This window comes from Hippoglossus hippoglossus, chromosome 13 (assembly GCF_009819705.1).
Source record: "Hippoglossus hippoglossus isolate fHipHip1 chromosome 13, fHipHip1.pri, whole genome shotgun sequence".
NCBI classification, from domain to species: domain Eukaryota; kingdom Metazoa; phylum Chordata; class Actinopteri; order Pleuronectiformes; family Pleuronectidae; genus Hippoglossus; species Hippoglossus hippoglossus.
This window is the reverse complement of record NC_047163.1, coordinates 9,715,116-9,738,135: the sequence shown is the minus strand read 5'-3', so window position 1 is coordinate 9,738,135 and position 23,020 is coordinate 9,715,116. Positions and strand designations below refer to the sequence as shown.

The 23,020-nt window shown below is 41.6% G+C and overlaps 1 protein-coding gene across 4 annotated transcripts in view; it reads left to right on the top strand.

Moving 5' to 3' along the window:
- The first annotated feature begins 4,624 nt into the window (after nt 1-4,624).
- LOC117772822 (neprilysin-like) overlaps nt 4,625-23,020 on the top strand; it is a 32,133-nt gene continuing 13,737 nt past the window's right edge. The window contains exons 1-5 of one of the 4 annotated variants that reach the window (XR_004615840.1): nt 4,625-5,214; nt 7,888-8,064; nt 10,159-10,194; nt 12,116-12,277; nt 22,676-22,756. Coding sequence is in view for 3 of the 4 variants with exons in the window: in XM_034604328.1 (XP_034460219.1) it covers nt 5,172-5,214; nt 7,888-8,064; nt 10,159-10,194; nt 12,116-12,277; nt 22,676-22,756 (499 nt within the window). In the remaining variant the exon portion in view is untranslated. Of the gene's footprint in view, nt 5,215-7,218; nt 7,436-7,887; nt 8,065-10,158; nt 10,195-11,681; nt 11,823-12,115; nt 12,278-22,675; nt 22,757-23,020 lie in introns of those variants that run through there. The other 3 variants (XM_034604328.1, XM_034604329.1, XM_034604330.1) reach the window with 3 other exon arrangements.

Here is a 23,020-nt window from a genome sequence, read left to right as displayed (position 1 = left end):
TCCCCAAAACATTTATTTTGGTGCTACCATTGGAAGCCACCACACAAAGAATTTGAAATTCTGGCTATAAAGTTACATTAATAGGTTTTTTGACCACTTGGGGGCAATAGAACAATACCTTGTTAGGCCACAGTCAAACCAGGCTAGCATAAAAAAACGTACCCCTGACGTTCATTGGAGTGGAGCCCTTTCATTAAAATTAGAACAGGATCTTATCTAATCCACATGGAAAGTCCTTTGAAGAGGCTGCAGTATCTATGTCACTTGTCAGTCCATCTCACATCAGCAGATTCCTATTGATAAAAGCCCACTACTGCAAAACGAGTGGGCAAATGAAGAGGATGATAACCATGCATTTCAAAGATCAAAAAATTCTCGAGAGCATAATAAAAAAAAAACCATTTCTGCACAAATTTTGATTGGAAAAATCTGAGTCTGTGTTTTGGACTGAATGAATCCCAGTGTGAGGACAAAACGGGACACAGGCACTATGTGGGGACTCAGACATTAAGTAGGTCCCAACAAGGTAAAGCATTAAAGTAAGTAAATGCAGTTTACTTACTTTATGTGAATAACATCCAGTCTCAATATTGCGACCGCTTACCTTCCTCTATCACTTTGTGTTTTTTCATCCTGAGTCACATGAATCGTCAGCAAATAGCAATTATACCAGTACCATGGGGTTGTGAAAAACAACAAAATACCTTTGTTATCGTAGTGGAATTTGGGTTTTTTGGGGCACACACAAAATATTATTTCCCTCCTTCCCATTCCTCATAGATAACAAAAGCAAATATAGAAAATCCCAAGCTGTCTGTGACAGTCTGGAAAGTTTGCACATTAAACCATTTTTTTCCTTTTCATGACTTTTCTGTTCCTCTTCTTAAGGCCTCATGATCGGCATCAGTCTGAAAGCACCTCTCTCTGCGGGCAACAGGGGTATTTTTGTGTGTCGTATGTGTGAGTCTTTGTGTAATTCTGTACTTTGGTGCCGCATTGTATGTGAATGTGCGTGTTTTTGTGCGGAGGAGGACTGGGCAACCGGTCTGGTGCTGATAGCAGAGTTTCTCCCCTGACAGTTGGTGAAGGGAGGTGCTGGGAGAACATCCCTCCTGAGTGACCTTGATCCAAACCAAAAGTTTCTCACCTCGTCCGAAGACACCAAGCAAACAATAATACATTTGTTATCATCTGATGGAAAAAAAACACAGGTTCTTGAAATGGTAACAATCTTGTTGTTCTGCAGTGACTCGCTGTGATTCACAATCATATGCGGATAAAATGCAGAACAATGTTTTAGTCATGGTGTTTGCTTCTGAGGAACACATTACTCATGTCTTGGAAGAGGGACAGCTTACACGGAAACAAACTGATCTGAGAATACAAAGGCACAAAGGTTTTCCAAAGAAATAGATTCCACTAAGGTACAATTAAGACCACACCTTTCAAATCAGAAAAAACATGGATTGCGAATAAATGCTACCAATGCATGCTTGTGTGCATGTTTAATGTTGTACTACAAGGCCTTTAGAGCAATGCAATATGTGTCTATGTATCTTTGTTTAAATGTGCACCTTTTTTCGCAGCAAAAGACAGTTTAATACCTGTGTCACCCCAGGCACAGCGCAATTAAAATCCAATACTCTCCAGGAGTCTATAACACGCTGCGTTTACTGACAGCGAACACAGCTCAAATGGCCAATGGAGAAGGGGTGAGGGGTTTTATTTCGAGAGCACGGCAGCAAAATGATGGAAAATATGATCACTGCCGGCGAATGTGAACATCTTTTGGACGCACCGACGGGCAGCTACTGTGAAAACTGCTGTCGGTTCATCTTTGCAGAGATTCTGAAGATATACACACAGATGAACATTTCTCATAAGAGGAATCATGCTGGGCAGAAGCAATGAACCGTGGATGGTATGATGGGGTGCAAAGAAATAGGTTTGCATAGTCATTTACTGTATTTCTTAGGTCTAAACTACATATTGGACAATGGAGCTGCAATGAGCCTGCAAAGCAAAAGTCTAAGGTCCTTAAGGAAAGGTTTGGGTGTAGTTAAAGTTTGCTTATAACAAATATGCTATGTTTTCCCGTCACAGCAGGTAGGTGTTTATACCAGTGCTGTGCTGAACCTAAATTTATTTTAAAAAGACATCAACAAACACAGCCTAATATATATTGCATGACTTTGGTGAGCCACTGAAAACAATGACATCCAGTTGTCTGGTCTCTTGCTTCCAATAAAATTGGGTCATTTATTCTATGAAGTGAAGCATCTGTTTACTTTCTTCTCACTTTAACGCTAATTTACACTTTTACGCTCCAAATCCTTGAGTTAATTGCCCGTATGAAAGTGACACTTTGGTGATCTTCTGTGTTTAATGTTATGGAGAGCAGGGACAAAAGGAAAAGTCATACGTGGTATAATAATAATTGGATAAAGAAATATTTGATGGGGCCTAGTCTGAGAGATATTTCCCGATACAAATTACAGGTTACTGGCTCAGTCACAGATAACAGATCAGGCAGGTTGTTATTGGAATAGAATCAAAAACATTATACAGTGCTGGTGATGGCTTTAACTACTGAGCGTGAGGGCAACTTCTGTATTCAGACGACACGATAGAGCCCGAAAGTGAAGCCAATTCATCTCCAGGGGACATGGACCAAATTAAAAAGTCAAAGTACACGTTAAGTACACCAAAATATCTTGGAGATAAAGGTTAGATATAACCACTTATATTTAGGTGTGAAACAGACCCTGCCAAGAATGACATATGGATATTGACATGTTGTTGAAACAGTAGTTAGTTGTTAAACCGATAACTTAGTAACACACCATTACCATAACTGGAAGTATGAAACAACACTTTTGATAAAAAAAACCCTTTTTAAAATCACAGTATACAGTATATTAACAAGTGGATATTTTGTATAACCTTGTGTAACTTTTTTAGCTTAATAACTTAAAAAGAACCAATGGGGTTGTGTTTCATGCTTAACTAGGTATTTCTATATATATATAGGCATATGTTCTCTATGCCTATGAGAATATATTCAAACACCCTGACTACCCTTTATAGAGTTGTTGAAAATATGCAGTACTGCCAACACTGGTGACACCAGCAGAGCCACATGATTTACACCTAGACCTGATATTCAGATGCAGCATTTTGTTTTTGCACGGATAGGGAACCTCAGGCCTCTGGGGGCATTTACAGCCTGAGAGACAATTCATGAATACAAGGGCAACACAAAAATGATCTCATGCAAGCAACTATTCTTCTGTGGTAAAAGCAAATAACAGTAAATTGTAGATGAACATGTCCTTCAGAGTTGTCCATTCCAGTTGTAAAAATAAATTGTGCATTGTGTGAAACATTTTGAATATGTCTACTCTGCAAGAACACATGCTATCACACGCCTATTCTGGTGAGTTTCCAAAACTCTTCCGAACAAGAAAAGTAAACAAAAATACATTTTTAAGCTATTCAACGCGGAACAGGTTGATCCGTCAACTTACAAAACCATTGAGCTGCAGAGCAACGTCAAGCTCAAAGATAAGTACTACAACCTCCCTCTGCTCTGTATGTTTGAGACAATCTCCTGCTGGGATTATTTCCTTTCAAAAAGGACTCTTGCAAATACTTCATCAAGACTGACTGAGCCAAACCTGGAAAACCAACAGCCAGTGGCATCATCATCATCATCACTACCATCTGATATCAGATGACACACGAAAGAGAAGCAGTTCTAGCCAGTCTCTGTGTTTAAGGTAGAGTGATATGTGTCTTTTTTTAATTTTGTGAGGCCCTCAAAGTATGTTTTGAAAACTAGAATAGCGCTCAGTGGAGCACCAACCTCTGCCTATAGGCCTAATAGCTGTCCTAGATTGAAATTATGCTGCAGCGAATTGTACGCATTCATAGAAATTACTTATTTTTTTTCGTTATAAAGATCCACAAATTATTCCCAGGGGAAATCAGTTAAAGCAAGTGATAAAACATTTCTGGATCTACCCCTTGATCGAAGATCCACATCAAAATTGATTGGGTCCTTCCCTTACCCATACCGTATCCTTCCATTAAGTTTCACGGCAATAATTCCAGTAGTTTTTGCATAATCTTGTTCACAAACAAACCAACCAACTGAACAATACCTTGTTGCAGAGGGAATAAGGAAAATGTCCCCTACCCCAGTTTTAGAAGATATGCTGATTCCCTAAGCAGGATCCTGGGACCTCACTGTAGAAATTAAGACTAATCTTTTACCTTTAGCCTCAGGGTACCCTCAAGTTCCGCCTGTATCGTTGATTACAAGTACAAAACACTTGATGACGCTAAGGTGCAAAGGATAGTGGCCGCTAACACCTGCTAACATCTAATGGTAGTTGGTAACTTAAATTGTGAAGATGACCTTCAAACGTACAAGGGATATTCACCACCTTGTCCTATATTCTAAAATTCTGTATTACTGTAGGTAAAAAGTCAAAAACAGTAGAGTAACTCACTTTAGTTACTTTAAGTTCTTGCTACAATGTGAGAGATGGTGATGGTGATGATCATTTTAATATGTACTCTCTGATCCGCACCACAGAGTGTTCTGGATCAAAGGCTACTGGAAGCCCAGGCTATGATGAAGTACACTGAAACACGCTGCGAATCACTTCATCGCTCCACCTGAACCTGGGAGCTGCCGAGGCGCCACTGACAGCAAGTGCTGCTGACAGGGTCACTTCTCACCGCCGCCCTGACAGAGGAAGCGACGACTCGGTGCATGCGAGGAACTTCAGAGAGGCGACTTCGGGGCAGCGCCTCCCTCACATGTCACCGGCTGCAGAAACCAGGAATCCCCCCCCCCCCCGCTTGTGGATAACACGCTTGACCAGCTGCGCAGCGCAAGAGTCTGATGGATCATTTGAATTCAGCGATCCAGTCCGGGTAGATGTGGTGCTGTGGGTAGTTGTAAGTGAAGGGTGTGCGTGCGTGCGTGTGAGTGTGCGTGCGTGTGAATGTGCTCTCCTAGAATAGAAAGGGAGAAGAGAGGCGGGATCGGTTTTGTGCCTTGTTGGAAATCCAGGGGTGAAGCAAATAGACCGTCTGGAGCGGATCGATCAGCAGCGCGCGCTCCCTTCGTGGATTTGATGGATGTTTGATCAGTGGATGTGATGCCCATTTATATCATCGACCGAAAATTTCCCGACACATCTGGTAAGTGGCTTCACGCGCCCGGAGCGCGCCTCACCACGCGCTGCCATCCGCGCGTATGGGGTGTTTGTCTGTGCGCATTGGTTATTTATTTATTTCGGTGCGTGTGCACGCTTGCCGGCTTGGTGACACCGGGACAGCGTGCACCAGTTGATCATGCCACCCACCCGCCACACACACACTTGATCACACACACACTTGATCACACACACACACACACACACTTGGAGTTCCCGACGTGCAACAGGAGATGAGGAGCTGGCACTGTTTGGCTGCGGGCTTGCTCGTGTGCCGCAGGTGAATGTTTGTCTCACTGGAGTTTTAAAAAACCAAGATGCTTTTCGTCTCATCAAGAGACACTTCATTCACCCTGGGCAGAGCAGAAGCGGAAATTCAAGCTGCATGGGCACCGGTGATTTTCTTTAAAACAAGTTTTTTCTCTATTCCATTCATATTCCTATCAGACAAGCCATTGGGAAAGCAATTTAGGAGGTAGGGTTCATTTCAGCTAGATCACTGCACCTCTGGGCATCGAGTCTGTTCTCACAGAGATTTGGACTCTTCGTGTGCAGCCATCTGCCCCAGTGCTGAAAATCATATCCCAGAGAAGGTGTTATTTTGAGTTTAAAGTAGGCCACATTCCTCTACTTCTTCAAACTCAATTAGGTGCAAGAGGCGTCCGGGGTCTCACAAGACCTGCAGACTGTTTGTGTTTGAGATACTGTACCTACATCATGACAGACAGGGAGAGGGAGTTTTGTCTTTTGGAACTGATTAAACCATTATGGTGCAGACACGGCAGCACATTCCTCCAACAAAAAACAAAAAAAACACTCACCCAGGAAAAACAGTATAGAGCCACATTACAGATCCTGCAACAGAGGCAGTAACATCAGCAGCAGAAATGACAGCTCACCCCACAGATAACTCGGCTTCCTCCCTCACAGAGCGAACAGCCATAAAGACGTCACTATCACGCCTGCACGGCACTAACAGATTCTGTAATCTCCTCGGAATCAGCAGTAACCATAACGCATGAGTGATAGTGCACGGGGAGGATGTACAGTAAATGGTTACAATGATTAATACCAAACATGCCTCAGTTCACCGAGAGGGAGTCGCTTAACAGCATGATTTAGGACCTCTTAGTGTTTCACTCTGTTTTTATGGCTTTCTTCACCCCCCCCCCCTCACTCTATCACTCTTTTTGTTTTTTTTGCACATATATACCTCCACTCTGTCTTTATGTCCCTTTTCCTTTTCAATACATTTTGCATTTCTTGGCATGCACTGTGTCAGGATTAGAGAGGATGAATATATAATACGGCCCCTCCAATTGTGTCATGCACGCATCGTTTTTATGGGAGCCGTGGGGCTGCTGTCACAAGTGATGTGTTTGCCTGCGGACGAGAAAATAGAAACGATAATATTTAAACCGAGCAAAGTTGTAAAGCTCCTGCACTCCCCCCCCATGCGGTTAACATACTGTATCCACTTGTGTGATAGTAATGCTTCATGGCCTATTTTTATGTGTTCAATCATTCATCTTCCTCCGTTACTTCTAGTTGCCTTTTACGCCTGTTGTAATCACATCCGGTCACTAGTCTCCCATTGCAAATCTTATGACCCGCTGTGAAGTCATGCAGGCTTTTAGTGCTGGTGTGGAGCTGGGAAAGCAGCCTGTAGGGAGCTGTGTGTACAATCATGGCCAATTACCAGGCGGGATAATGACTGCACCCAGGAGAGGTGGCTGTACGCTTTGGCTTTGGTTTGTCATAAATGAGGAGTGATCTGGGAAATCACATTCGACAGGACCGCGGCCACATGTGATACCTGTGCATGTGTTCTCATTCGGTGGAAGCTCTGAGAGACTTTGTCCACTATCGGCACACAGGCGCCTCATGACACCAGCTTGTAAAAGTGTGTGTGAGAGACAGATGTGTGTTTGTGTTTGGTGTGTGTGTGTGTGTGTGTGTGTGTGTGTGTGTGTGTGTGTGTGTGTGTGTGTGTGTGCGACGTCGACAAGGGATTAAGGATTAATTGTCCTCAGAGATAGACTTAACTGCTTGTAACTTGAACTTTGTAAAGTTCCCACTCGGTCCCAGAGAGGAAAACAGCGCTGTGTAGTGAGGAGCAGAGGACAGGTCTCTCTTTTTTCTCTGTTCTTCAGAAGTGTGTGTTGGTAGTTTATTTTCCTTTTCCCGGAGTGCACTGTCTCTAGAGGGTAAGAACGTCCATTGTTCTCACCTTTTGCTACAAAACCGGTTTGAAAAACATATCGTTTGACTTTTATCTTCCGTTTTTTTAAATATCACAGCCAAATGACTTTATTTCCCTTTTTTTCCTCTTTTTAACTGTTTCTCTTCTATTCTTCTTTTCATTATCAGCATCTGTCTAAAATGATGTCCTGAATGTTTGTTAAAAAGCTGCAATCAGCAAGCGTTCAGCATTTTTGCTTTGTGACTTTAAGGTTAACTGATTATGCAGATACAATGGAAATGTATGCATTAAAAACACGTTTGTCTTATTCATCTTTATCTTCAAATCGCTTTGTAGTCTTTAAGAGTCCAAAAGAAAGAAAAGAGGAACAGCACATTCTAAATATATTATCACAATGGATTATCAGATGTGTTCAATTTCTGTACTAATCTTTAGCTCTTCCTCTGTGGTTTTCAGGTCAGTTGTTACAGCCGATAGCTGAAGGAGGAGACCTGATAATGACAGAGACCATCCCCCCCAATTCGGCTAAGAAGCCACGCTGGACCTCCCTGGAGATCGGGCTCACCACCATCGTCTCCTTGCTCTTCATCGTCATTGTTGCCCTCATCATCCTGTTTGCCACACAGAAGACGGGTGAGTCGGACTTAGGATTCAGGTTGACAACGAAAATGTCTGAAACCTTTTCAAGAATCATGGCGATGAAAGTTTGGTAAAAATAACAAGCTTGATCCAAACGTGTTTTTAACGTGACCACAACAATAAAGGAACCTTTCAGAACTTTTGAAGATTGACACCTTTTAAATCTGAGCGTGTGCACGGACCATCGTGTCTGTCTGAGTTCACGGACAATGTTAAGCACCAAGCAGCACACGCTGAAGAGCAGCAATTTGTTCGGGCGGAGAGAAAACACTTGAGTTGTGTGCTTTTAAAACACAGTGCAAAAGTACAACCACTGAGCCGGAAAGAAGAATTCCCAGTGCAAAGGTCCTTTCTGCTCGGTGGGATTTTATACAACACCGAGTATCTCAAATGGCCGAGGGTTTCACATTTCAGAACATTTCTGTGAAAATTATCAAGAGTTGTGCAACAGACATTTCACTGTTAATATCATCAATTCACAACGTGAGAGCTGGATCGTTTGAAAGTGAAATTGAACAGACACCCCACCTCTTCTCTTCCCCCGCACCATGGGAAACCCCTGGAACCTGCTTCAGGCCAATGTCACAGTCCAATAGGACATTGTTTCCTAATCATTAATGTCCTGACTGCTGCGTTGCTTGCATTTTTTACTTAGATGTCAAGCTTATTATACTTTAATACACGTGACAAATGGTCTGGGCTACGTATTATATTGAGGAGATAATCCCTAAGCCCAAGGGCGGCTGATACGGATGCTATGGTCCAATAAAACTGCAGCATCTACCATTATTAAATCAACACAGACATTAAGCTCAACTTTAGACCTATTGATTAATAACTGAAATATTAATTTCAATAATATTATATTTGTAAAGTGTCAACCCAGAACTTATATTATCTGAGGGGAACTTCAGATAATATATCATCCATCCATCCATCCAGCCACTTATCCTTTAGACATATATCTCTTTTATACAAAAATTAGCCGTATATGCGGTTTTTTGCACACTTAAGAAAACCCGGTAAAAAAAGGCAATTGAATCCTTTCCCATTGCCAGTAGAAAAGTTTGCCTCTCTGTTTTTTTTCCACTGGTAAAAAATGTTTAACGTCACAAACGCCCCAGAACTGGGAAGTTGTCTCACCTCGCCGTCTTGCCAAGTTAGCGTGTGTCTCGTACCCATCACTGCTGATTGGACCCGCAGCTCATAAAAACCTGTCTTCACTGTTTTGACCAGGGAGTGAACATCGATTTTATCCATTCACATTGCACACAAAAGTCAGATGTAAGTGGGGTTTTAAAAGGGGGCTATAAAGAGACAAATAACCAGTCACACTCACATTCACTCCAGAGTTTCCAGTTAACCCTAACCCTATTCTGGTATGTCTTTGCACTGTGGGCGGAAGCTGGAGTATCTGGAGAAAACTCTGAAAGACATAAGGAACCTTATAGCTGTGAAGTGACAGTGCTAACCACTGCACCACCGTGCCACCCGAGGAGAAAAACATCTCTTTTGAAGAGTGGAAATACACAATGACAGTAATAATGATAATACCCATACCTCATAGTACTTCTACCACTACTACTATTACGAATAATAATAATATATTTGAGTGTAGAACAATCGTGAAATTCAGCAGGTCAAGAACACAAAATCCTGACAGGTTCGATGATATATGAAACAGTCTGCAGGGGCATATATGTGTGTGTGTTTGTGTGTGTGTGTGTGTGTGTTGGACTGTTATTATCTTTTGCAGTTCACAAATGTGTAACCTGCCATCTCAGGAAAATGGGCTAGTGCACCCTTGAGCAAAGCATGTGCATTCATACGAAACGCATTGAGCAGCGTATATTTAAGGGTACAGCAGGTTTGTGGTGTGTCGGATTCAGATTCAACAGTTTGGCCTCTAAATTCCTCCTGACAGAGTGGGAGCAACACTTCCAACTGGGGCTGAACCTGTGTGAAGGAAGACAGAGATGAAAAGAAATGAGGGGAAAACGGTTGAAGGGGAGGCAGAGGATGAACATAATGAATGATGACAGCAAAAATTCCACTGAGTAATGAGTTGTTTTGTATTTTTTCCCGTAGATGAAATCTGCACCACCGCCGACTGCACGCAGTCAGGTAAGCATTGTGCATTTTTTTTGAATTTGTATGATCTATTTTCTGTCATCATCCTGGAGGCTTGGATTTTTCTCAGAGGACAGGATGTGAAAATTGACACCGCTGCAGGGGCCCAGGTATTTCACACATACTTGGAGAAAATGGGGACTTTATGAGCGAATATGTTGCCCCAACAGTGACCGTAACAAACAGAAACAGTCCCCATCAGCAAGCACATTAACCCCGGGCCACCTTTGGACACATGTAAAGGAGAAGTTGCGACACTGTTAATGGGAACAAGCATTCACAAGTATATACAGCTTGAGCAAATCCATCAGGGTGTAGTGTTTGTGTGTAGTGTGTAATGTGCTCAAGTATTTCAACATAGGTGAGCTTTGTTGTGGAGCTTTTACAACTTAACTGTAAGTGTTCTGTGACCCCGTGACTCAAGAGTAATGAGCTGAGACATTTTTGTATCATGCAAACCCATTTTTTGGATCGTTTCAAAATCCCCTGGACATGAAATTGATACAGAAAAGAGGCCAAACATTTAACCATAAACTTCTCATGCAAACAGATCCCAATCCCTCCCTAACTTTAATACTTTATATAACTTAATTTGCAGATGATTTTCATTGATAAAACCTGAAATCGACTTATGTAAAATATTTAACTATGCCTCCAGTTTCCCTCAATAGGAGCCATTCGTTCCTGATACATTTTTGTTGATCCAATGTCCCATTTCAGTCACTTTTGACAGACAGCCTTGTCACAAGAGATCACTCAGCTGCCTTCTTAGCAGGAAACACATTTCCATTTTATTCTCTTTTACATCCTTCATATCTATGTCTGCATTATTTTAATTATTTGCCCCATAAATGTGTCACCTTAGATTTTATAAAATGGAGTTTTGAATTATTTAACTGATTTCTGTGATTATGAGAAGAGTATGAAATATGTTCCCTCTGTTCTGTTAAGAATAGATCTTTTTAAAGGAATAGTTCAACATTTTTTAAATAGTTTTGGGAGCTTTGCTTTCTTTCTGTTATATGGGATTATGTTCCCTCTCTCATATCTGTCCATCATTATAAGGCTTCATCCAGCAGCCAGTTAATTAGCTTATCTTAGAACAAAACCTGGACAAAAGGGGAAACAGCTAAAGATGCCTGGCTCTGCCCAGAGATAACAAAATCCACCTAGCAGCACCTCTCAAGCTCACAAATTGAAATGTACTCTCACGCTTAACTGATAACATTGTGGTTTCATGTCCCAGATGCTGGACATAAGGTGCAGTGAGTCTGGAGGATAGTTGTCTGGGAACCTCCAATGATGACAAGGACTGTCCTTGGCAACAAAATAATTGAGCACGTGACGTCCCCTGATATCATGTGTCAGTTTTAAACTTTTGTTTTGTACAGAACAAAGTGTTTGGGATATAAAAATGCAAGATTAGTGCACAGTACAGATACAGTTGTCTGTGGATTTATTTTTACCTCGGACAGAGCCAGGCTTGTTTTCTACAACTGTAACCTCCAGTTCCCAGTTTTTCTTCTGACCCGAGCTAATGGCTGCTGGCCGTAGCCTTAAATTAAACATGTGCAAGTGGTCTTGAGCTTCTCATCCAACTCTTAGGAAGAATGCAAATGAACATATTTCTCAAAATCCCAAAATATATGCAGTGTACAGTACATACTGATTAAACCTGAACTGCAGTGGACTTTTTTCAGTTTTGTGTTTCAAAGACGAAATATGGCCAATACAACACATCCCATTCTACAAGAGCTCACTCACTCAGCAGTTACACTAACAGACAGTATTCCACCAACATTTTTCACAGATCAGACCTTTAAAATAAAATAAAATATAAAAGCACTCTCCACATCGTGAGATTGGAGATTTTCTCCACATCGTCTGAGAGCTCGTCTCCTCTCTGTCCGTGCAGCCTCCCGTCTCATCGAAAACATGGACGCCACCGTGGACCCTTGTGACAACTTCTACCAGTACGCCTGCGGAGGCTGGCTCAAGAAGAACATCATCCCGGAGACCAGCTCCAGATACAGCACCTTCGACATCTTACGAGACGAGCTGGAGGTCATCCTCAAAGGTCAGACGCCTGTTACACACACATATGGACAGGCCATGACACAGACAGGCAAGGGGGGGGGATTTCATGAAAGATGTAGCGCCTGTTTTAAGTAGACTCATAAAACAGTGAATTACTTTGTTGTTGTTTTTAAGAGTTAAAAGCACATCAAAGCTGCTTTCTAGGAGAACTGAAAGCAGCTTGATTCAGTTGCTTTTGAATGTGAGCTAAAGAGGCCTCTCCTTCAGGCATAGTAGCTCTATAGATATCACAGATGTCATGGGAATTTGGCTTTAGCGCCGCCGACCATGTGAGAGTTTGTCAACAGCGCTGGCACTATCTGTGTGTGTGTGTGTGTGTGTGTGTGTGTGTGTGTGTGTGTGTGTGTGTGTGTGTGTGTGTAAGTGGACATTGCGTTCAGGCTGTGCTCAAAGATAACAACACATGGTGGTGAGAAACATTTGTGTGTGAGTGTGTGTCTCAGGTGTTTTGCCAACTTTCAGCAAGCATTACAGTCTTTTTAGTGTCCTCGTGGTTGTGGTTGATGAGGTTCAGATTACACTGCAAATGTGCACCCGTGGATCTCTGTGTGTGTGTGTGTGTGTGTGTGTGTGTGTGTGTGTGTGTGTGTGTGTGTGTGTGTGTGTGTGTGTGTGTGTGTGTGTGTGTGTGTGTGTGTGTGTGTGTGTGTGTGTGTGTGTGTGTGTGTGTGTGTGTGTGTGTGTGTGTGTGTGTGTGTGAGTGAAAGGGTCCATGCCTCATGTTGTCTGTGAGAAGACCAGTCGAGTCCTGAGCGGCGAGCACTAAATCCTCAAGGAGCACAAACTCTCCATGGACAATCCGAAACCCTTCATCTGCCATAAATTCACACTTTATATGCCAGCCTCTTCCTCTGTAATAAAGACAGTACAGATTGGGCTGCAGGAGGAATAGAGTGATTCAGAGTGGATAGAGAGATTGATTCTCACTGGCAAAGAAAAACCCAAAGTGCAGCACAACTGCCTCCTGGACTTTTTTTAATTTGCAAAAGCATCGAGTGCTTTGTCCGTTTAATCTCGATGAAAAGAAAAACATGGAGTTTCTTGTCTCCGGGCGCCGTGTTGGTTCTTTTTGTTCTTTTGTTATCTGCTCTGGTGGTGCACGGTGATCACATGCAGATTCTTTTTTATCATTTTTTAAGAGAAACCTGGATCCTGGGTGGTCATGATTAGATTTTTCTGTTCAGGTTCAGGTCAAGGTTGCTTTAGATTTGGTGTGCAGTCTATGAAAGAGGCATCTTACAGACAGGACAGGATAAAACCTAATAAAGCATAACATTAAAACATAATAAATACCACAACATGTTAGTTGCTAGAAAGAACAGGGAACCTATCATAAGTCTTTGGTTGAAAAACAGCAACTTTTTTTTTTTAAACCTTAGACTTTTCTACTTGGAAAAAAATGGTCATTAAATCTTGATATATTTTTTAGCTCTCACTTTCCTCTTACTTCTCGATAAACACTTTCTACAGATCAATATAACAATCATTGGGATTTAGAGTTTGCTTTTCAGTATTCATTTAGTAGCATTTTTAGAGGGTTTTTATCGTTGTAAAAGCGCCTGTAATCTATAATATAATTCTAAGGTTCAGTGGATCTTCATTCATGTAATTATAAAAGCATTTTAATGGAATTTCTCTGTCCTATGTCTCTTATCTGATTTGCCTGAACATGAGAGGATTCAGAAATGCGGCGTAAACTATAGATAAACTGGAATATAAATTAACTAACAGCAGGGATTGTATGAAAAATACATATCTTTTATTTAAATTTGAACTTTTTCTTTTCCCACGTTGCTTAATAATAACACAAAGGCCGTCTGTTCCGTTCTGCTCTGTTCTCGCTCCCTTCTCCCATAAAAAAATCACACACAGGGGGGGAAGAGAAAAATAAACATTGCTCAACTCTACGTACATGGCGTGTTTCTGTGTGAATGCGTGGCGTCATTTTTACACTTTGTCGTGTTTTTACTGCAGTCGAATATATGGCGGGTCGTAACGGGATATTGAGGAAAAGAATTCGCTTCTGTAACTGTGAGGACGTGTTGGCCAAAGCTTAAAGGTTGATGTGCGGGAATCATTGACTTAATTGCTGTAAATGCTGTGTTTACCACGGGAGGGAACGGCGCAGCCACAGAACTGGTCCTAGATCAGTGCGCTCATTCCTCCCGGCTGTCTGGCTGCAGTCGGAGCTGGAATGTCTCACACTGTACTGCGTATCTTAAGGTTTTTCTTTGTGTGTGCATCTGTATATGAGTTTCAGAGAGAAAGAAAATGATTGCACTTGATCCTCCAAACCAAGGCATTTGTGTTTGTGTAGTCTTGAGCACTGACAGTAGCAACAAAGACCCACTAGCTCTTGAGTTAAAATCGTATAATGACTGGGGCACGACACGGTGAAGGCCTCGGCGCTGCGTGGCCTCAACTGAGATGTGACCTCTACTCTGGTAGTGACATCAAACACGCGACCTCTGATCCTGCGGCTGTCTGCTGCCGCCTTCTTGGATACCACCGCCCGCTGATGGACGGATCCTTTTCCTGTCAACAGCTGCAGGGGCCTGGAAACACCTGGACACTGCGGCGCTCTAGGCCGCATGACAGTAATAAAAAAAGGGCCTGCGTGTCTGCGTTCGTGTGAGAATATCTGTGCAGTTTTGTGGTTGCTTGTAAATGCCTCGGATCGTTCTCCGCTGCTGTAAAAGGGCTGTAAAAAGGGCCAAGTTCCATAATTAGGAATCCAAACCCTAAATTGTGACCACAGCAGCGTGCACACAAGGGTTTGTACGAGCCCGTGCAAGTTTGTATTCCCCCCCCCCTGTTCAGGTGTGGCATACTGTGCAGAAATCAGCCCAATTGACCGTGAGCTTTTTAATCACTAACTACTTTGCGTCGGGAAGAGGAGGAGTGCAACAGGTAGGAGGTGATGAAAGAAAGGATTCAATCTGAAACAATATGGAGGGAGCGATGGTATGTGGGTGGTGAGATACGCAGGAGCCGAGGGTTTTTCTGAGGTGAAGTGAGGAGGAGCTCTGGAGCCAGAGGAGGACGGTGTATCGAGAGGAAAAACATTTGAGGATCGGACAGGAAATGTGAAACAGCATGTGGTAGTCATCTCCAAGTCCTGTGTGTACATCCATCCGTGCCTGTGTACGTGCGTTTGACTTCTCGCACGCCTCCAGGACGGGTCGAGATCTCACTTTCTGGATTCTTCTAGACAGAGGCATGCAACACACCGAGCAGCTTGTTTTTCCTTGTAGAAATTTTGGCATCACCAGGATCGCTGGGGCACGCCTGTGAGATAGCTGTGATGTCAGAGGCGTTTCCGATGTGAGATGTTTGTGGACGCTCTGGGACAAACGCCGCCAACGGGACTGAATGTCGGTGTTTTCCTGCGATGGAAATAATCGAAAACAGAACTCAAGTCAAACACAAATGACCACGAGAGGACTTTTGAAACAAATAGCTGTTCACATGACCTCCCTGATATCAGAATTCCCCTGCAGAACCATTGCACAACACCCATTAATATTGTATTTTCTCATAAACGTATCAAATACAGATATCAGATCGGAGTTTGGTGTCCAAGCAAAATTATGTGAATATTAATGCAGCGATTCTTGTCCAACACAAATACAAATGAATACAAATGCTGAATTGAATATGTTTTTGCGAGCTAGGATAAAGGGTTTTGACCCCCCCGCTTCACAGCCCTCCTGCGACACAGCTCTGGGAACTTTGTTATACTGTGAGATTATCCAAGGGCCATTACTCTGACTGACAACATGTCACTGAGGGAATGACAGAGCTGGTTCATGGGGTAGACGGCAGGGAAATAATAAGGAGCTCTTTAAAATCAATGTTTTTCTACTTGTTTGGAGAATATTGTACATGTGCTGCCTGTACATTTAAAAAAGACACAGTTGAGCTCTTCTCACCAACCACAGTGATAAGTTATTGCCATACCTGTGAAGTGGGATGAGCCACCTGGGTCTGTAATTGTTTTTCCACACTGTAAATTCCTTCATTTGTCAAGTTTTCTTTTAAATATGATTCTCAGGTTTCTCACCATAGAAGCACTGGAGTCTCATAGACAACTTAATGATACAAGGGTTTAATTTATTGCAGTTATTTACGTTTCTCAGAAATGCAATAAATTGTGGTATTTGTCTGCTAGTTTGGTTTAGCAGATGGCTGTGACATACCCATGGGCCTTTGCAGCCATCGCGCTGGAGAAGAGGAGGTGCGGAAAAGAGTCGTATAGCAAAACTCCATATCATAGTTTTACACACTCAAAAAGAGAAAGATCTGAGACTCATCACCATCAAACTGCGTCAACTCATCTCAGTTTTTAATTCCGTTCTCAGCCTCTGCTCGTAAAATACACTAAATATAGACTTCATAATGATAAAGTGGAAGCAAAACGCTGGAATAAGACGCTGCGATGTTTCGTGGCATTAGAGGAAGTCGAGGATAAAATGTCACTGCGGAGAAACTCAAAAAAATTCAGATTGTGTGTCACGCTGAGAGGTTCGGTTCAAATTGACATGATGTCTCAAACAAACATCAGGTGGCACAAAATCCATTCTCAAATAAATCCAAACACACACACATTGGGTGACAGGGAGCGAGAGAAGAGAGGGCGAGTGTGTGTCTGTGTGTGTGTGTGTGTGTGTGTGTGCATGTGAGAGAGAGTGAGCGAGGGGGTAAGCTTTTTGCTGTGGTTAAACATTAGCACCAGGCAGTCGGTAATCCAATCACACACACATGATCTGTGCCCTTTTGCAGGAAGCGCCCTGCAAAGTGTCCCTGTCACAGGACTTCATTAAGATTAAATGAGCACATAAATAGTGCTCACATGGTAATGAGAAAATGGAGGGATTACAAAAATGAAAGGGAGGGAAAAGGCTGACGTGACATGCAGTCATATAAGAGGAGTAAAACAAGTGGTACAAAACAAAGAGAGAGAAATAACAGAGCAATGCGATTAATCTAAAAAGATAAGCATTGAATAATGAATTAAATTTAGACTATTAGATTGAAGGACAGTAGAGTTGGTTTTCCAATAAATAATGCAATAAGAGACGAGGTGTATTCCAGACATGTTGATCTGATATGACATTACATGAAATAAGAGATTACAGAAAGGGATAAGCCTTGTCTGAGATGTGTGAACTGCTTTATCCCCTGTCTGTCACTAAGTCCACATAATTACGAAGAATGGGAAGAAAAAAAAGAAAAAGGAAAAATCTAATTTTCAAAGAGACACGATTGATGTGTGGACTTGGCAGAGTTTCCTGTCAGTTCGCTGCGTAATTGAAGATCCATCCGCTTCCTGGTATCGACCGTGAAGCTGCATTGAGACGTGCTGGTGTTTAAATGTTGATCCCGAATCTAAGATTTATTAGCGATAACTGTCTGACAGGCAGCACTGAAGCCACGGTTCGGATGTGTTATAGCTTGTCGAAATCAAAAGTCATGAAAATATAATAACCCCTTGAACAGGTTCCTTTTAATTGGTAATGATATTTATAGCTCATCATTTCTCTGACATCTGATTGTAGCCCAACTGTTGCGCTTCAGTTCAGGTTTTGTTGTGGAATACTGTTATTTTATGAAATCGCATTGCAAAATAGGCAGGGTTACTTTCAGGCATGCTGGTTTAGGCATGTTTGTCTTTATCTCCTGGTTTGCCCGCCAATCATAAAAAGCCTTATGTAAACGCCTCTTAATCCTATTTTTCTGTTTTTTTGTATTCTTTTGACAGAGGGAGCTTGAGCAATCGATTCAGTCACAGATACACTCATTGCACCGAAGCACACATTGTTTGCGCAGCTTGACTATACTTGACTTGGCGGAAGTCAACAAGTGGCGGCTTTGCAAGAAGGGGCACATTGTTAGAAGCGAAGATATCTGATACTGAAGATATATAAAACAATTTGAAAATTCCCGAAACTCTAGAAATACCTAAAATAATAATAAAAAACAAATACTCAATTCAGTTTTTCTTATTTCACAACTTCACTAGTTTTTTGTGCAATGACAGCTCAGGCTTGTGAGCGAGAAAACCAAAATTTTAAACATATACTAATGGATTTATACACCTTCCACATACATGCAAATGCACTAATATGTGATTTAATATGACCGCACCTCGATTATTAAGCACAAACGCTTTTAGCATGTAAAATTTATAAAGTTCAAGTCCATTTTTGCCTTTCTGCTGAATTACCATAAACAATACTAATAGCAATTAGGAGGTCAAGCATTTTCATACATTTTGCATGTGCGGGAAGTTTATTACAGGCACTTACTTCTTTTAAGAGTTTTACATCATTCATTATTCATGATGTAGTTATTATAAAAACACTGGGACACATCATGGATCCTAGGTCCTCTAAATAATAATCCACTGGCTTTTTGGAAAATCCACTCTTACCTAGTTTTTCAACAAATCAGATAAAATGATGAATCAAAAACAGTCGAGAGCTAGACTGGCACTCAGTAGAGCTCATACCTCCACTAAGGTCCAACCTTCCCAGTCGAGCTGCGCCAAGCTGCACACTCTCATAAATATCAGTCTGCTAAGATTTTCCATCAAGATCCATTCATTTTTCTCTGGGAAATCCACCATTCCAACTTGCAATGTTTAAGAGAGTGAAAAGATAAAAAACCTGAATCACCCCCGGATCTGTGTCCGCACAAATTCACTGGGTTCTTCTCTGACCCATAATGCATCCGTCCGCCCAGTTTCATGGTTTTCCATCCAGTAGATTTGACAGAATCCTGTTAACTCACAAACACACACAGATGAAAATATAACCTCCTTACAAATCGATAACAGCCGGGTATAAAAAGCCTCAAATAAATTATAAGGCATCTTACACCAAATGAAATATATGTTTGTGCTCTTTTGTTGTACAATATTGTTTTATTTGTCATGTTAGTGGGGCCGGTTAGTGCTGAGGCACAGAGCCAAGGCCTCATGGATTCCTGGGGATCACATTAGAGCCCTTCCAAATCTCTACCCTACTTAAACAACTGTGTGCTGTAAATCATGATAGCTGCAAACTAAGTTGCTGAAATGGCTCCGTCAGGATTTGAGCTCCCAATCCTGAAGTGTAGATGCCCTTTGGAAAAAATGTCTTTAAAAATAGTCCTGGGCCTCCTGCTGGTGCACCAGCATGCCACTGACCTGCAGTCAACTTGATTTGAGTGAGTGAGAGTCAGGCCTGTGAGGTCTTTGCAGTTAATTAGTGCAAAGTGCAAAAGATCAGTGGGATAAAGATTCAAATGACCTATTTAACTGTGTAAGATACAGTCATCCAGTCAACAATGGTATAAAGGCTCCGCTAAGGAAGTTTCCTCTGTGTTTGTGTGTTTGTTTGTTCGCAGGATCACGTAAAATGTACTCATCAATTTACATTAAGTTTTGTAGAGGGGTAGCACATGGCCCAAGGTAGAACCCATTACAGTTTGGTGCGGCTCCAGATCAGTGGCCAGATCCAAGAATTTTCTTCACTGTCTCTAACATTAAGATTAAGGTGTTTTTCAATATTCTCACTGATCTTTCAGATTCTTGATAAAAAAAATAAAAAATCGGAATAATATGTATGAGTATGTGCGATTTATAAATGCAGTTTCATGGGGTGTAGGCTTTTTTCAGCCACTGTATGGCAACAAAAAGAGTTAGAAACCTGGAACTACCAAGGTGTAGCTGAGAAACATAACGTAGCCTTAGCTATAAGGCTTGTTTTTAATTGTACAGGGACTGTTGGGCCTTGGCAGAGATATTTACTCTACTCAGTTCCATTCTAGTTTGATTTACATTGGCTGTGGTGGGTACACAGATACACATCAACACGGTCGGAGCAGCCCAGCAGTAAACAGAATTTTGGTTAGATGTCATGAGTTTCTAAAATTCCATCCATGCTGTGGTTACTGGGAAGCAAGGTAGATTAAATAAACTCTAACATGATACAACGGCTGATTGGTCTCGCATGCCGCTCTGAAGAAGACAATCCTTAACCACTCACAAGTGAGGAGACGCAGCTGTTTCAGTTTGGAAAACTACCCGAGGGAATATTTGGACAAGTGGCCTTGACTCATCAAAAATTGGACGGAGGATTTGAGGGCCCTTGGACGTCAATCAGGTCATTCCTCAAAACATTTCTTGGCGGCACGTGTTTCAGTCAAGGTTTTGTCCGTAAGGTTTTGATTATTTCTTTATTTGTTTTCGTCTCTTAGGCAAAGGTCAACTCGGGATAATGTTGCTTCATGTTCATTACATCCAGGCTTCTCTCTTAAATATGTAAAAGTGATGTGTGTGCTGAATGATAATGGAAATAGTATTTATGTCAGTCAGTAATATAAGTAAAAACCGGGGGTTGTAACTAGCTCTCTATTAATCATAATCAAATTCTGGAATTGAGCCTAAGTGAATATTTGTGCCAGATTTAGTGAAATTCAAGTTTTTTCTCTTGGTTTTATAACCTTCTTTGCTTTCTTTACTCTTTGTTTTCTATTGGGAACCTGCGGGTCACTTTGAATTGTAATATTTGACCAGCACAATTACTGTCAAAGGTCACATCTATGTTAACTCACATTACATTTGTGTCCTTTAATTATTTCTCACTATCCAGTTGATAATGTAACGTAATTAACACTTATAGGTCAAAATCTATATTCGCTATATTCACAGAAAATGTTGTAGACATGAATTAAGTTGTGTACTAAGACATTATAGCTGTTACTTGTCACGTGCCAGAGGTATTTCAGTGAGAAATGGATCTTTGAGTCCAAGTGAACGCTTCTGCCAAATTTGAATCAACTCCTTCACTGAGTTCGTCTTCTCGAGAGTGGGACGGACCGAGAACCCGAAAACATAATTTCTCCAGCTCCGGCTGTCACCAGCATAGATGCATAGACATTTTAAAATAATAATTTCAAATTGATATTGTAAGTTGAAGTAAAGCTTGAGATACCTGTTGAGAAGTAACCTTAGTTTTAAAAAAGCAGCGATGACGATTTGAACATTTACATAAACTCTCCCTCACGCGTGGTGCTGCAGATCCTGAAGGGATGGTCAAACTTTAAAACTATAATATACAACTTGGTGTCTTGAAGCAGGGCGGTAAAAGTGTATTGTTGGTCCCATTCGCTTTCCCCTCAGTTGCGGCAAGTTTACACCCCTACACATATAACTCATTTTGATTAGCTGTCCACCTACAACCACCATCTAGCCCGAGGACGCGTTAACTGGCATCCATATGCACACAACAGGTGTTGAAGAGGCTGTAAATGTAGGCAGTAAAACGAACGATGGCGTTCCCTCTTGTTTTCAAATGGTCTTTAATTGCCGCACCTCAAGCTCTGCTGCTCCTTGAGTTACTTCCACCTAGGACTTCCCTGCTCTGAGGTCAGCAGCCTCAGCCATGACTAAACGTGAACTGCATATCCACTAATTTGTGTTTATATGACAGCGCTGACCTCTACAACAAACGGCCCAAATAATCTCAATCACCCGATGGAATGATTAATTGCACCGCTGCTATAAATTGTTTGTTTAATTACATTTTTTAATCAGTCATTGGGAGCTAAGTTTGGCCGTGCACTGTGCCAGTGATTGTTTTAGTGTATCGCTGTGCTAGCTCTAATCAATGCAAATGCTGGAGTGCAATGTTATCAAAGTTGGACGTGAACCTGTTGCAGAATCGCCTGAGTAGTGAAAACCACGTGTCTTTATTAAGAGAAGATCAAAATTAAGTCTTTAGTTGTCTTCTGAAAATCTATAATCAGCATTTCATTCCATCTAAATATTCTCCTTTTTTCATCGTATACATTTTTCAGGCGGCTTCTAATGAAAAACATGTAATTAAGATGAACTGACATTTGTTTCCCATCAGCTTCATTGTATTTGTTTGTGTTTGTTTTGTTTCACAGTTTGAGACTCATTCCCTTTTAGATATATTCATATTACGTGTTTTCTTTCCTCCCCTTTGAATAATTTCGCTGTTGTCTGTTTTGTCCCCGGTCCCTATGAATTGCTTTGGTTCAAAGACTTTATTTTTCCTGGTGCTGTGTGATAGGGCGACAGACGACACCCATTAATTAAAACGATTAAACGCATCTGGACGACAGCTGGATCCCATTTGGAATACAGAACATTCCGCATTGTACCTGAGGATATTTACACCCTTCCTCTCTTACTCCATCCCCCCCCCCCCCCCACCACCACACACACACACACACACACACACACACACACACACACACACACACACACACACACACACACACACACACACACACACACACACACACACACCTTTATCATTATGTCTCTGTCCCTCACGCCCGCCTTGTTTCTATTCTCTCTTTGTAGGTGTCCTTGAAAAAACCGTGGAAGGGGAAGCCGCCGCTCTCGTCAAGGCTAAGACTCTTTACAAGTCCTGCACTAATGAGAGTGAGTCAGCAGCCATGAGATATAAAGACAGTTACCGTTAACTTCTGGTTGTCCTGAAACGGGACATTTAGCTATTTTAACATAAAACGTTTTATTATATGCTTTATTTTATTGTCAAACTAAATGTATTATTAACCGTTAGGGTTAAAAGTGTCAAGAGCAAAATGAATAAATGTAATATCGTAATGGCTTAATTAATTAGATTTACAGGATTATGGGACGCAAAGTAAGCTCCATCGGTAATGTGCTCAAATTTGTATAGAT